General features: G+C 44.0%; 1 protein-coding gene across 2 annotated transcripts in view; it reads right to left on the bottom strand.

Moving 5' to 3' along the window:
• Positions 1-15,905, bottom strand: part of clcn2 (chloride voltage-gated channel 2) — a 462,683-nt gene that overhangs the window by 90,538 nt on the left and 356,240 nt on the right. For both annotated transcript variants that reach the window (XM_033032183.1, XM_033032184.1), the window contains exon 16: positions 5,049-5,182. In XM_033032183.1, coding sequence (XP_032888074.1) covers positions 5,049-5,182 — 134 coding nt within the window. The remainder of the gene's footprint in view (positions 1-5,048; positions 5,183-15,905) is intronic.

The raw sequence follows: 15,905 nt of genomic DNA, 5'->3' as shown, positions 1-15,905 counted from the left end.
CTGTATCATCGGACATGAATGCCCTGTGTCTGGACTTTAGAAGAGTGCGGATCTCAAAGTTCATCCAAGATTTCTGATTGGGAAACACTCGGAAGGTTTTTGTAGGGATGCAGTCCTCCACACATTTCTTTATGAAGTCTGTAACGACTGTGGCGTATTCGTTCAAGTCCGTTGCCGAGTCCTTGAACATTGCCCAGTCTACAGACTCCAAACAGTCCTGGAGTTGTTCTTCTGCCCCCCTGACCAGCTCTGTGCTGTCCTCACTTCTGGGGGTGCGCTCTTTAATTGCTGCCTGTAGGCAGAAAGAAGCACCACCACGGTATGGTCGGACTTACCGAAGTGAGGGCGAGGGATAGAATGATAGGCATTCTTGATGGTGGTGTAGCAGTGGTCGAGGGTGTTAGGTCCTCTGGTGCAGCAGGAGACATGTTGGTGGAAGTTGGGGAGTGATTTCTTGAGGTTCGCCTTATTGAAGTCCCCAGCAATGGTGGTAAATGCCTCGGGGTAAGACGTCTGGTGTTTGTTGACCACGGCGTGCAGCTCCTCCAGTGCCAGACGGACATCTGCCTGGGGTGGGATGTAGACCGCGGTCAGGATAACGGAGGTGAATTCTCTTGGGAGGTAGAAGGGACGGCACTTCACCGCCAGATGTTCGAGGTGTGGAGAGTAGGAGCTAGATAGGACTGCCACGTCTGAACACCACGCAGAGTTGACCATGAGGAAGACGCCCCCTCCTCTCCCTTTCCCAGATGCCAGGGTACGGTCCATACGGTGGATGGAGAACCCTTCAGGCTGGACCGCTGAGTCTGGGGAGCTGGGGGTGAGCCATGTCTCTGTGAAACAGAACACAGAGCATTCCCTCAGCTCCCTTTGATAAAGCAGTCTTGCCCTTAAGTCCTCCACTTTATTTTCAAGGGACTGTACATTTGCCAGTAGGATAGTAGGGAGAGGGGGCCGAAGTCCCCTGCGCTTCATTCTGACCTGGAGTCCTGCCCGTTGGCCACGTTTCCGGACGCATTGGAGGCTTCCTCTTTGTTTCCAGGTACTGTACTTGCTGTTTCTGCAGACCTGCGCTAGAACGGGGATTCCCTCACAGACGGCAGCTCCAGCTCCGTTGTTCCTGGGAGATCCAGCCCGTCGGCTCTGGGGGTCATCCTGGGGTCTCCAGGTACCGTACCTGGGATCCGCAGTCGGGTCGGGGGTTCCACAGCCAGCGTGGGAAAGTTTAAAGTCCGGGGTTCCCGCTGCTGCGGGAGTTCGCGAAATTGCGAGAGCCTTGAGGTGCTCCAGCAGCTTGTCCGAAACGGCACCGATTTCTGCCGTTTTTCTGATCCAGGTAAGTTGTTGGAAGTTGTAGTTGAGCCTTTTATTTTCCGGAGCTCCGCAAAAGTCGCCGCAGGCAGGCGCCATCTTGTTGTAAGGGCCTGTTGCTCTGTTCTATTGTTCTCACCACATTTGATGTCCAAACCTCTCTCAGACAATCCCAGCAACTCAAGGGTTTTCTGGAGTTCTGAATTTGGTGAGAACAACATCTGAATTTGTCTGAATGGTTTGAGAATTTGTGCCTTATTTATGTTATCCAAAAAACTTGTTCCAACTCCAATCCTTTCCCATTCTAAACACTGTCCACTAACTTTCACTATTTGCTTCCTGTCCCTAAACCTGTTTTATTTGTGCAGTACATTCCCTTCCTTAATACCTTCTTTCCTTTCCTCTTCTAAAATCTTTTCGGCACAGACAATGTGGGCTGAAGGGCCTGTTGCTCTGTTCAAGTTCAAGTTCAAGTGAGTTTATTGTCATGTGTCCCCGTATAGGACAATGAAATTCTTGCTTTGCTTAAGCACACAGAAAATAGTAGGCATTTACTACAAAACAGATAAATGTGTCCATATACCATGATATAAATATATACACACATGAATAAATAAACAAACTGTTCTATTGTTCTCACCACATTTGATGTCCAAACCTCTCTCAGACAATCCCAGCAACTCAAGGGTTTTCTGGAGTTCTGAATTTGGTCTGTATGACCCACCTCTCTATGCTATTCCTGCATTCTCTCAGACATGCTAAGGGTTTATCAACACTGATGGCTGCTTGTATTGCTATTTCCCTATGTTTAAGCTGTCGTTTCTTTCTCCAAGTGCCAAATTTGCAAGAATCAAATTCTTCCCACTCACTTCAGAAAGATTTTAATTATAGAGAAAAAAACACACCGCTTAATGACAGTTCAAAATGTAAATCCCACTGATATTGAACTTTGCACAGTTCAGTTCTTGTGTTTCTCAATTGGGCTCTCGTTATTCAATTCAAATGTATGCTGTCTTAATTACTGTTGCTATCAGACAACAGTAAATCACACCTCTCTTTGCACCAATTATGTTTTTTCACTTGCTCGGTACTGACATCAAATAACTTTATTATACTGAGTGCTCCCAGCACTCAGCAGCTAAAACAAAGACAATTAAAAAATGAAACACAACAAAAATCATAAAACATACGGATGAAATGTCAATATTTGTGCTCTAATTACTTTTCTATTGTTAAGGTATCTCTGCTGTTAATAAGGCCAAAGTAGCCAGGAATAACTCCGTTTCAGCTCTGGACAATAATTTAATATTTTTGTGAATGCGTAGAAACAGACAATTTTGATCTATGGTGTATGGTCTAGATGTTTGCAAGTTACATATACAGTGGATTTTCAGGATCCCAACTCATAAATGGTTGTTTAATAATATCTGCTGGAGTTGGTATTATTTCCACTTTACTTCAGGTAAATAGTATCAGCAGTAAATCTGTGGTCGTGTTGGCCTCATCTGTTGAGATTTTCAGCGAGAGTGGAAGTGTTTAAAAGGCAAGTCTCAGGGGTAGTGAGTCTTGTCTGTCAGGATTTGCATGCATCACAGCTTGGCAAATTGGCTAATGAACAGCTGCCACCAAAGGAAGGCAAGCTAAAGGGGAGTTGGATCGGTCCGTTGAGGCTTAGGCTCAAGGGGCTTTGGTGAGAGGAGGATTCGGTGAGGGCGACAAACGCAGGATGAGGTTTGGTCGGTCACTTTGTGCTTGTTTCGGAGTGCAACGGTCTGGGTGCAGTAGAGATGGAGGCTAGTTAAGGGACGTGCTTGGCCCGTGGGATGTGGGAGCTCAGGAAGACGTCCAGCGTCCATGAGGACTACATCTGCAGGAGGTGTGATCAGGTGCGACTCCTTAAAGACCGTGTTGGGAAACTGGAACTGTGTCTGGACGACCACAGGCTACTCCCGGTGCGTGAGGAAGTCATAGAGAGGAGTCACAGAGAGGTGGTCGCACCTAAGGTGCAGTCAGAGGATAGATGAACACCAATAAATAGATCAAGAGAGAAAGTAGGGAGAAAGTTCAGGGTTCCTTTGTAGCCATTTCCCTGCAAAACAGTTCATAACTTCATGTTATAGGAGCAGAATTAGGCCATTAAGCTCATCAAGTGTACTCCACTATTCAATCATGGCTGATCTCTCTCTCCCTCCTAACTCCATTCTCCTGCCTTCTCCCCATAACCCCTGACACCCGTACTAATCAAGAATTGATCTATCCCTGCCTTAAATATATCCACTGACATGGCCTCCACAACCTTCTGTGGCAATGAATTCCACAGATTCACCACCCTCTGAATAAAGAAATTCCTCCTCATCTCCTTCCTAAAAGAATGCGCTTTAATCCTGAGGCTATGACCTCTCATCCTACACTCTCCCACTAGTGGAAACATCCTGTCCACATCCATGTTATCCAAGCCTTTCACTATGCGATATAAAGGTGTACCCTTCTGGACACTGTTGAGGGGGATGAGCATTCAGCAGCATGAGTTGGATCTGTGCCGATGGTCCTGGCTCTGGTGAAGTCAGGCAGAGCAATAGTGATCGCAGACTAGTTAATTAGGGGGACTACTGGAGATACTGTGGCAGCAAACAGGACTCCAGGTTGGTCTGATGTCTTCCTGGTTGCATCCGCTACAAGACCAACTCTCCCAACCTGTCCAAGTCCTTCTGCAGAGGCCCTGCTTTCCTTACACAACCCACCTCTCCACCAATTTCAATACAGAACAATCAAAGTATTTTGGAATTGAAAAGAAACATCAGTCATGAAATGTTGAAAAACGTATTTGATTGACTGGTACTGTGTGGGGGAAACAATCTATCATCCTGACTAGGTTTTGCTTGTATGCAGCTCCAGCTAAGGAGCAAGTGGTTGTCTATTACTTGTCCTCCAAATTAGCTTTGCCAGTCACTCAGTTATCGCAAAGCACAATATATAAAATATTACAACATAACTGTGAGTGTCTCTTCATCGAAACCATGCTGTGGTTCAAGACAGACACAACAAATTGGTCAGACAGCATCTTTGGAGAAAAGGAATAGGTGACGTTTTGGGTCGAGACCCTTCTTCAGACTGAGTCAGGGGGAAAGAAAACATCAACACCACTTTTGCAAGGCCATTGGGGATAGGCACAACAAGAATAAAAAGTAACACCGCATAGGTCTGTTGTACAAAATAGATCAGGAATTGATTTTCATAGAAAGAACACTTTCTTTACATACTTCAATAAAAATATCCTGTTTGCCCGTTCTTATTTCGTTCAAATTAAAATGCTGTTCTATATCTTTTTTTGACCTCTGTCAGCACCAAAGTGATTCAGGCACAGAAATGCTTCATAGTTCTTGAAGGAATGTCAAGGCAAAACAAGTCTGACAATTGGAAAAATAGTTTAATCCATCATGATTCAAACAAAATGTGCAGATGCTGGTTTAAACCAAAAACAGACACAAAAAGCTGGAGTAACTCAGCAGGACAGGCAGCATCTCTGGAGAGAAGGAATGGGTGATGTTTCGGGTCTGAAGAAGGGTCCCGACCCGAAACGTCACCCATTCCTTCTTTCCAGATATGCTGCCTGACCCGCTGAGTTACTCCAGCTTTTTGTGTCTATGATTCAAACAAAGTTTGCTTCGTTTAGCATACTGAAATGTCTCTCATTCTTATTCCTGTAACAAGTTACGCAAAGCTGTTCATCTCCTTACCTGCGGCTTCAACAAGGGGAAGGTGTTTGAGTTTGGTGCTTTGAAGGAGGTCCAGTAGGTCCCTGTACTTGCAGTTTACAATGACGAATCGGATGTCCCTCACCATGATATCTTCCACACGGATGTTATATTTCCTGTAAAGAATATTTCAAAGTGAAGTGTTATATAAAAACAAAGCTGCTCTCACTGTCTGAGGTCACTAGAATTGATTGTATTAATTATAATCTTGACCCTGAGTTTATCCCATGTATTATTATACATTTTCTTTACTGTGTCTGAACTTGCTCATAATTATTTGAGCATGGCATAGTTTAAAATCAAGGTTAGACCATCTGGAAGTGAAATCAGTAAGAGCATTCCATGCAAGGTTAGTTAAGTTCAAAGACACAGCATGGAAACAGTCCCTTTGGTCAAACAAATACACACTGACCATCGATCACCCTTTCATGCTAATTCTATGTTATCCTACTTTCGCATCCACTCCGTACACATTAGGGACAATTTAACAGAAGCTGATTCATCTACAAACCCACATGTTTTTGGGATATGGGATCCGGAGGTAACCCACGCAGGCACAGGGGAAAAGTGCAAACTTCACACATGCACCAGCCGAGCTCAGAATAGGACTCATGTTTCTGGCATGGTGAGACTGTGGCTCTACCAGCTATGTCACTGTGCCCCTGGTTTGCAACAAAGTCCCAATGGGAAATTCTGGAGTAATTGGTGAGGCCGTACTTGCAGCATTGTGTTGGGTTTTGGTAGCCCTGCTACAGGAAATATGCCATTAAACTGGAAAGGGTACAGAAAAGATTTACATGGATGTGGCCGGACTTAATAGATTTAATTATAGGGAGAGGCTTGGCAGAATGGGACTTTATTCCTTGGCGTGCAGGAGGCAGAAGAGTGATCTTGCAGAGGTGCATAAAATCATGAGGAATAGGGAATCAATAATTAGAGAGCATAGGTTTAAGGTGAGAGCAGAAATGTTTAACAGGAAATTGGTTGGGTTAACCTTTTCCAAACAGAGCGTGGTACACAAATTGAATGACGAGCCAGAGGAAGTAGTTGAGGCAGGTAGAGTAACAACATTTTAAAGACATTTGGACAGGTATATGGGTATGAAAGATTTAGAAGGATATGGGTCAACACAGGCAAATGGGACCAGCATGGATGGGCATCTTGAATGGCATGGACAAGTGGGGCCAAAAGACATGTTCCTGTGTTGTAGGAGGATGAGTCTAGTTGAGATTTTTCAAGACTGATAGTCAAAGATTTTGCTAAAACTAAGTAACAAAATATATATTCTGGATCGCTTCTGGATTGGAAAATAATGTTTGTTGTAAAACTGGTGAAGAGCAAAACCATTTAAGTCTGAAGAAGGGTCTCGACCCAAAACATCACCCGTTCCTTCTCTCCGGAGATGCTGCCTGGCCCGCTGAGTTACTGCAGCATTTTGTGTCTAACAGTGGAATAGCCTGTATACTAGTCTCCGCTAATTTGTGCAAGACATTTGTGGGTATCGAAAATAGATGTTGCAATCTCCACTATGAAGGGTAATGTGCGTGAAGGATTCTTCTCAAAATGAATTTTGTTGTCAACCATAAAGTTTGTGTGCTACCCAACTAAAGTAACATTCCAATTACTCAAATTCCCCAAACCAGCTCCAAGTTCCTTCTGCTTCATCCAAAGGCTTTTGTTGGTGTGTTTAATACTGCAAGATGGATTTTGGCAGTCACAACTTCGCCACAGATGCCAGCCAATCTGCTGGTATTTATAACAATCTCTTTTATTCCAAATTCCCAGCAACAATTGTGTTCTGTGCCTCATAGTTCTTGCAGTGTATTTTACCTCTGTCCCCTGGTTTTCTAATTAACCCTTCTCAGTATAGACCGAACGATATTAACCAGCCTTCAGTACTCCCTCTCAGCTGGCACCACTAGTCTTTGCCTCTCTCTGACCCTCTTGGTCTCAATCCTTTCATGTACATTCCTATCACCCCATCCCACCACCGTTTTGTGTGACTTAAAATATCTTTGATTTCTAATTTTTCTTAATTGTGTTACAAGGTAATTCATTCAAAATCTTTACTGTTTCTTTCTCCACAGATGCTGTCTAAATTGCTGACTATTATCAGCTTTTTATAAAAAATACTTTCAGTTCTTTTGTTTTGTCAAAGATTATCTGACTTGATTCATTACTTTTTTGTTCAAATCACAATAATATGGCTAAGATAGACTTAAAATGTTGCAATAACTCAAACTGCATCTGGATAGAAGAAATGGGTGACGTCTTGGGTCCAGACCCTTCGAGAAGGGTGAGAGTCAGGGGCGAGGGAGACACAGAGATTTGGAAGGGTAAGGTGTGAAAACAACACATCAAAGGAGATGTGGCTCAAGGTAAATGTTGGACAAGGTGACAAGAGAGTAAACTAGGAAGGGGAAAGGATGGAGAGCCCTAACCCTCTCTTGATGGAGCCCATAATGGTCCATTGTTGACTGTGGAAGAGGTGATAACGAAGGAATAAGCAGTGAAACTAGCAGGATGACTAGGGTGGGAGAGGGACAGAGAGAGAGGGAAATCAAGGGCTACTTGAAGTTAGAGGTCAACATTCATACCGCTGGGGTGTAAGCTGCCCAAGCAAAATATGAGGTGCTGTTCCTCCAATTTGCGCTGGGCCTCACTCTGACAATGGAGGAGGCTCAAGACAGAAAGGTCAGATTGGGAGGGGGAGTTAAAGTGTTTAGCAACTGGGAGATCAGGCAGGTTTAGGCGGACTAAGCCGAGGTGTTCAGCGAAACGATCGACGAGCCTGCGCTTGGTTTCGCCGATATATAGGAGTCCACACTTGGTACAACGGATACAGTAGATGAGGTGCAAGTGAACCTCTGCCTAACCTGAAAGGATAGTCAGGGTCCCTGGACAGAGTTGAGCGGGGAGATATCGGGACAGGTGTTGCATCTCCTGTGGTTGCAGGGAAAAGTACCTGGGGAGGGGGTGGTTTGGGTGGGGAGGGATGAGTTGACCAGGGAGTTGCGGAAGGAACGGTCTCTGCGGAAAGTTGAAATGGGTGGAGATGGGAAGATGTGGCTAGTGGTGGGATCCCGTTGGAGGTGGCGAAAATGTGGGAGGATTAAGTTCCTTCTAACAAAATAATATGGCTTATCCATACTGGATCTAGGACATAGTGCAGAATATTATCCCAAATAACTCCCTCAATTTTTTGACAACTGGTCTGATTGTACCAATCTAAATAAAAAGTGAAATGAATCATTACATACCCTTTACCTGTCACATAGATTCTTCTATCTTCATGTTTATATATTCTACCACATCACAACTACTAACTTCATCAATCAAACATAGCTCTCACTGCTGCCAAAATCCCTTTACATTTTTCTCCATCTAATCACTAGTGCCTATTGATCTTTCATCAGTCTTCTCATTCACCTTAAACGATTTAATACTTAATCACTAAAGTTCATAAATTCATAAGTGATAGCAGCAGAATTAAGCCATTCGGCCCATCGTCCACTCTGCTAATCAAACATGGCTGATCTATCTTTCCCTCTTAACCACATTTTCATGTGGACATTATAACATTGTACTTTCAGTGTGTTTTAGGAATATCACATTATATGACATTTGCTACCCATTTCCATTATTTTCTTGGCGACAAAATGATGCTTTACTGTGCTGAAATGGAATAATCCCAGTTTCCTCACTGTGCCTGCAATCATTCATGCACAAAATTACAGAACTTAATGAGTCATAGACGTATTTAAGGTTAATACTAGGTCCATGTCTCTCCACAGATGGTTGCTGGTTGACCTCTCACAAATCTCACATCACCAACATAATAGCAACATTCAAGAGATAATCAATGCCGTTAGTTAGTAAGCCTTAACTTTCATGCCGCTTGATGTCTTGTTTTCACACCTTACACTTCCTTATATCTGTGGCTCCTTCTCCCTGACTATCAGTCTGATGCAGGATCTCGACCCAAAACATTACCCATTCCTTCTATCCAGAGATGCCGTCCGACCCGCTGAGTTACTCCAGCATTTTGTGTCTATCTTTGGTGTAAACCAGCATTTGTAGCTCCTTCCTACATTTTGAAACATATAAGATTACTAAGGGTTTGGACACGCTAGAGGCAGTAAACATGTTCCCGCTGTTGGGGGAGTCCAGAACCAGGGGCCACAGTTGAAGAACAAGGAGTAAGCCATTTAAAACGGAGACGAGGAAACACTTTATATCATAGAGAGTTTCTCAGGGATAGTATCAAAACACAAATTGTTCATCCCAGTTTGGCAAAAGAATAAATCAGGGAAGGTAGTGCATCCGTGGATAACAAGGGAAATCGGGGATAGTATCAAAGCGAAGGATGATGCGTACAAATTAGCCAGAAAAAGCAGCCTACTAGAGGACTGGGAGAAATTCAGAGTCCAGCAGAGGAGGACAAAAGGCTTAATTAGGAAAGGGAAAATAGATTATGAAAAAAAACTGGCAGGGAACATAAAAACTGACTGCAAAAGTCTTTATAGATATGTGAAGAGGAAAAGATTAGTTAAAACAAATGTAGGTCCCTTGCAGTCAGAAACAGGCGAATTGATCATGGGGAATAAGGACATGGCAGACCAATTGCATAACTACTTTGGTTCTGTCTTCACTAAGGAAGACATAAGTAATCTGCCGGAAATAGCAAGGGACGGGGGTTAAATAAGATGGAGGAACTGAGTGAAATCCAGGTTAGCCGGGAAGTGGTGTTAGGTAAATTGAATGAATTAAAGGCCGATAAATCCCTAGGGCCAGATAGGCTGCATCCCAGAGTACTTAAGGAAGTAGCCGCAGAAATAGTGGATGCACTAGTGATAATTTTTCAAAACTCTTTAGATTCTGGAGTAGTTCCTGAGGACTGGAGGGTAGCTAATGTAACCCCACTTTTTAAAAAAGGAGGGAGAGAGAAAACGGGGAATTACAGACCAGTTAGTCTAACATCGATGGTGGGAAAATTCTGGAGTCAGTTATTAAAGATGGGATAGAAGCACATTTGGAAAGTGGTGAATTCATTGGACAAAGTCAGCATGGATCTATGAAAGGTAAATCATGTCTGACGAATCTTATAGAATTTTTCGAGGATGTAACTAGCAGAGTGGATAAGGGAGAACCAGTGGATGTGTTATATCTGGACTTTCAGAAGGCTTTCGACAAGGTCCCACATAAGAGATTAATATACAAACTTAAAGCACACGGTATTGGGGGTTCAGTATTGATGTGGATAGAGAACTGGCTGGCAAACAGGAAGCAAAGAGTAGGAGTAAACGGGTCCTTTTCAGAATGGCAGGCAGTGACTAGTGGGGTACCGCAAGGCTCAGTGCTGGGACCCCAGCTATTTACAATATATATTAATGATCTGGATGAGGGAATTGAATGCAACATCTCCAAGTTTGCGGATGACACGAAGCTGGGGGGCAGTGTTAGCTGTGAGGAGGATGCTAGGAGGCTGTAAGGTGACTTGGATAGGTTGGGTGAGTGGGCAAATGCATGACAGATGCAGTATAATGTGGATAAATGTGAGGTTATCCACTTTGGTGGCAAAAACAGGAAAGTAGACTATTATCTGAATGGTGGCCGATTAGGAAAAGGGGAGATGCAATGAGACCTGGGTGTCATGGTACACCAGTCATTGAAAGTAGGAATGCAGGTGCAGCAGGCAGTGAAGAAAACAAATGGTATGTTAGCATTCATAGCAAAAGGATTTTAGTATAAGAGCAGGGAGGTTCTACTGCAGTTGTACAGGGTCTTGGTGAGACCACACCTGGAGTATTGCGTACAGTTTTCGTCTCCTAATCTGAGGAAAGACATTCTTGCCATTGAGGGAGTACAGAGAAGGTTCACCAGACTGATTCCTGGGATGGCAGGACTTTCATATGAAGAAAGACTGGATAGACTCGGCTTGTACACGCTAGAATTTAGAAGGTTGAGGGGGGATCTTATAGAAACTTACAAAATTCTTAAGGGGTTGGACAGGCTAGATGCAGGAAGATTATTCCCGATGTTGGGGAAGTCCAGAACTAGGGGTCACAGTTTAAGGATAAGAGGAAAGTCTTTTAGGACCGAGATGAGAAAATCATTTTTTACACAGGGAGTGGTGAATCTGTGGAATTCTCTGCCACAGAAGGCAGTTGAGGCCAGTTCATTGGCTATATTTAAGAGGGAGTTAGATGTGGCCCTTGTGGCTAAAGGGATCAGGGGGTATGGAGAGAAGGCAGGGATGGGATACTGAGTTGGATGATCAGCCATGATCATATCGAATGGCGGTGCAGGCTCGAAGGGCCGAATGGCCTACTCCTGCACCTATTTTTCTATGTTTCTATGTCTAGGTTTTTATGAGTGTGGAATTCTCTGCCTCAGAGGGTGGTGGAGGCAGGTTCTCTGGATGCTTTCAAGAGAGAGCTAGATAGGGCTCTTAAAAATAACAGAGTCAGGGGTTATGGGGAGAAGGCAGGAACGGGGTACTGATTGGGGATGATCAGCATTGAATGATCACATTGAATGGTGGTGCTGGCTCGAAGGACCAAATGGCCTACTCCTGCACCTATTGTCTACACAAAACAACTTCCATGTCAGAAAATCATTGTACGTTGATTAATGATGATTTATCAGACATGGTTCTGCAGACATCTTCTATGCTTGTATTTGCATGGCGATGTTTACCAGAATCTGGATCTAACCCTTGCACCAAAATCAATTTAAACCTGTGTAAGTCATACTGCCTTCATGCTATTTTTGTTCCACCTTGATAGGCTTAGTTGGATATTTTTATTCCTGTCGCACATTTCAAAATGAAATACACATTAAAAAAAAGGCACCCCAATGGAGTAAGAAATTACAATTGGTATTGACAGGTAAATATAAAGAGCTTCTTAAACAGCTTCATAATAATCAGCAGGCAGTTTCTCTAACTCACCCAGTTATGTTTAATAGACCATGGTAAATAAATCTCTATAGAAGGTATCACTAAATCATTGTGTGAATAACGACTAGCAATTCTATTCATTTCTGCAGATTCAATTGAATATATGCAAAGACCATTAACAACAGCTCCTCATACAGAACTGGTCCCGGCCCAAAACATCTCCCATTCCTTCTCTCTAGAGATGCTGCCTGTCCCACTGAGTTACTCCAGCATTTTGTGTCTGTCTTCAGTGTAATCTGCAGTTCCTTCCTACTCATTTAGTCTGCTCCACTGCAAAATCTCCTCAAGGTATGCCTACTTTGAAGAAGTTCTCCTTATCTCTCCAACGAAAGTCTGAAGAAGGGTTTCGACCCGAAACATCACCTTTTCCTTCTCTCCAGAGATGCTGCCTGTCCATCAGAGTTACTCCAGCATTTTGTGTCTATCCTCATAGAACTGTTAAGAACAACTTGGATACGTGAATGGGGGACATTGTGTTTGACAGCTTTATTAGATTATCTTTTTAGGGGATAATTCGCTTGGTAAATGAGGAAGAACTGATATATTTTCTTCTGAAAGTCTAAAGGGCCTGTCCCACCAGCATGCGATTGCATGCGTCTAGCGCGACCTAACGTGGTCGCTTGAGCCATACGGCCTCGTGGAGCCGGTCCCACTTCGATCGCCGGAGGCGTATGGAGTTGTGCGGGGCTGGCCTGACATCACACGGGGCTCCGAAAAACTGACAATGTCCAAAAATTCCGCACGGCAACGGCCTGTCGGCCCGCAGCCGCATTGAGGCCGTACGCAGCGTCTCGACGCCGTATGCAGCGTCTCGACGGCGTACGCCTAGCGCGTGGCGTCGCCCGATGATGTCAGCGCCCGGCGTGCGGTTGCATGATGACGTAACCGCCCGACGCCTTGCGACGTCCACATTCAGTCGGCCCACCTCCTGCCCAGCTGATTGGTGAGTATGATGTCGGGACCAGCCCCGCACAACTCCAGACGGCTCCGCGGTTGGAAGTGGGACCGGCTCCACGAGGCCGTACGCCTCAAGCCACCACGTTTGGTCGCGCTAGATGCATGCAATCGCATGCTGGTGGGACAGGCCCTTTAGACTTTCAGAAGACAGTTAGTATGGTGCCAAGAAAGAAATTACAATGCCGGATTTTGGTTCATAATAACGTGAGTTATATGTTAACATGGCCCCAACATTCCAGATGCGTTATAACCAATGATTCATGACAATATATCCAGGGTCAGGATTGGGCGATGTGTTACATAATTATGTCAACAATTTCTACGCTGCTTTCTAAAATGTGTTATCACAGTGGACGTTCTCTTCAGGAATGGACATTGAAGTCACACCTTCTGCAATGCAGTGCGTTTCGTACATCGAATTCGGGATGAAAACTTGTATTTGTCAATTCTGATTGCTGCCAAGAAGGCAGGATTGTTGTCCAAATACAATACAGTCTCCTAACCAAAGTAACTCCCCTAGTGATGTCAAACACCAAGCATTTTCTGCATCAAAGCTCTTGACGAAATTGCCTGTCATCTGAAACCCCATGTACATATTAGATTTGAGCCTCAATCTGAACAACTAAACAAATTAAATCGTTTCTACCAACTAAAATAGCAAACTGGCCTAAGCATTTTTGTGGCTAGGCAACAGTATGAGTATTGGTGCAGAAAATACAATGCTTGTGACAAATATGTTGAATATTGCACGCAAGCATATCAAAATAAATACACCGCTGAATTGCTGTCTAAACAAGGGAATAGCAATTCAATGTTGAAACTGCCTTGCAATGAACATTATGTCTGAAGGCCAATAAAATATAATAACATTTGATCCTTGCTGCAAGATGTTTGCCCAAGATGTTGTTAAACCAGCCAGCTGCCTTTCTAATAAGGCTGACCAAAAACAAAAATGAGAAACATTGGAGGTTATCTCAGTATTTAAGTTATGGAGCTGAACTTATGCAAATGGCCCTTCAAAAACATTCAGTTTAATAATGGATCCCACAAATGGAACATGTCGTCTTGTACACTAAATGATGATAAAATGATATTTCTGCACTATATCTTTGCAGTTATTTCAGTATTCAAGAATATATTGTTTTTGTAGGTCATTAAAAAAAATCCAGTTTGCAAAGCAAAGCTTTGGAAAAGTAAATACTTTGTTTTTCTTATCCGACTATGTCTCCCTTAATAATGGTTTATTAAAACAAACATTGGCCTCAGTACCTGGCAAAGTGGTGCTAAGTTGGTGGTTAATTAGTGTATGCAGCAGGACAGATCCCCCACCAGAACTATTTCAAGGGACCAACTGCTTCCATGTTAGCTTCTAATTGAAGATAGACACAAAAAGCTGGAGTTACTCAGTGGGTCAGGCAGCATCTGTGGAGAACATGGATAGGTGACGTTTCACAAAGTGCTGGAGTAACTCAGTGGGTCAGGCAGCATCTGTGGCGAACATGGATAGGTGACATTTCACAGAGTGCTGGAGTAACTCAGCGGGTCAGGCAGCATCTGTGGAGAACATGGATAGGTGACGTTTCACAAAGTGCTGGAGTTACTCAGCGGGTCAGGCAGCATCTGTGGAGAACATGGATAGGTGACGTTTCACAGAGTGCTGGAGTAACTCAGCGGGTCAGGCAGCATCTGTGGAGAACATGGATAGGTGACGTTTCACAGAGTGCTGGAGTAACTCAGCGGGTCAGGCAGCATCTCTGGAGAAAAGGAATAGGTGACATTTTGGGTTGTGACCCTTCTTCAGACCGAAACGTCTTCTCAACCTGAAATACCATCTATTCCTTTTCTCCAGAGATGCTGTCTGACCCGCTGAGTTACTCCAGTCTTTTGTGTCTGTCTTTAATTTAAACCAGCATCTGTAGTTCCCTCCTACACATAGTTTCTAAATGTTTCCTGGTTTCTGTTGGATATCGTAATCATATTACCAATATCCCATATATCAATCCAATATACCAATCCAATATCCATCTACACCTTTTGCCATGTACCTGGGGTGGAAGATTGCAACCTTCACGTGGTCCGCCCTGTTTCGACTAATGCAATCAACTCGACGTGCACAAACGAAAGATCAAATAGAACAAGTTGTCCAACAACTTTAGGCTGTGCACGCCACATGAAAGAAGAAGAAGCCATGTACCTGCCCTTCAATTAATCGTGTGAGGTTCTGGGCCCGAGATTCTCCTGAGTCAGGGGGCTATTGCAATCCTTCATAGAAACAGACAATAGGTGCAGGAGCAGGCCATTTGGCCCTTCGAGCCAGCACCGCCATTCAATGTGATCATGGCTGATCATCCACAATCAGTACCCGTTCCTCCCTTCTCCCCATATCCCTTGATGACGCTAGCCCATATTCCAGAAGATTAGTCAAGCAAGATTTTCCCTTCATGGAGGCTTTGAACACACATAGGTTGGTAAAGATAGACACAACATGCTGGAGTAACTCAGCGGGCCAGGCAGCATCTCTGGAGAGAAGGAATGGGTGGTGTTTCAGGTCGAGACTCTTCCTCAGACAAGTCAGGGGAAAGGAAGACGAGAGATATAGACAGTGATATAGAGAGATATAGAACAAATGAATGAAAGATATGCAAAAAAGTAACGATGATTAAGGAAACGGGCCATTGTTAGCTGTGGGCTAGGTGAGAATGGGAACCTGGTACGACTTGGGTGGGGGAGGGATGGAGAGAGAGGGAATGTGGGGGTTACTTGAAGGTAGAGAAATCAAGATTAATATCACTGGGCTGTAAGCTGCCCAAGCGAAATATGAGGTGCTGTTCCTCCAATTTGTGATTAGTCTCAGGTCTGACAATCGAGGAGACCTAGGACAGAAAGTTCGGTGTGGGAATGGGATGGGGAATTAAAATGTT

This window comes from Amblyraja radiata, chromosome 13 (genome assembly GCF_010909765.2).
Source record: "Amblyraja radiata isolate CabotCenter1 chromosome 13, sAmbRad1.1.pri, whole genome shotgun sequence".
Classification (NCBI taxonomy): domain Eukaryota; kingdom Metazoa; phylum Chordata; class Chondrichthyes; order Rajiformes; family Rajidae; genus Amblyraja; species Amblyraja radiata.
The sequence above is the reverse complement of the archived record's forward strand: the minus strand, read 5'-3'. Positions and strand labels throughout refer to the sequence as shown.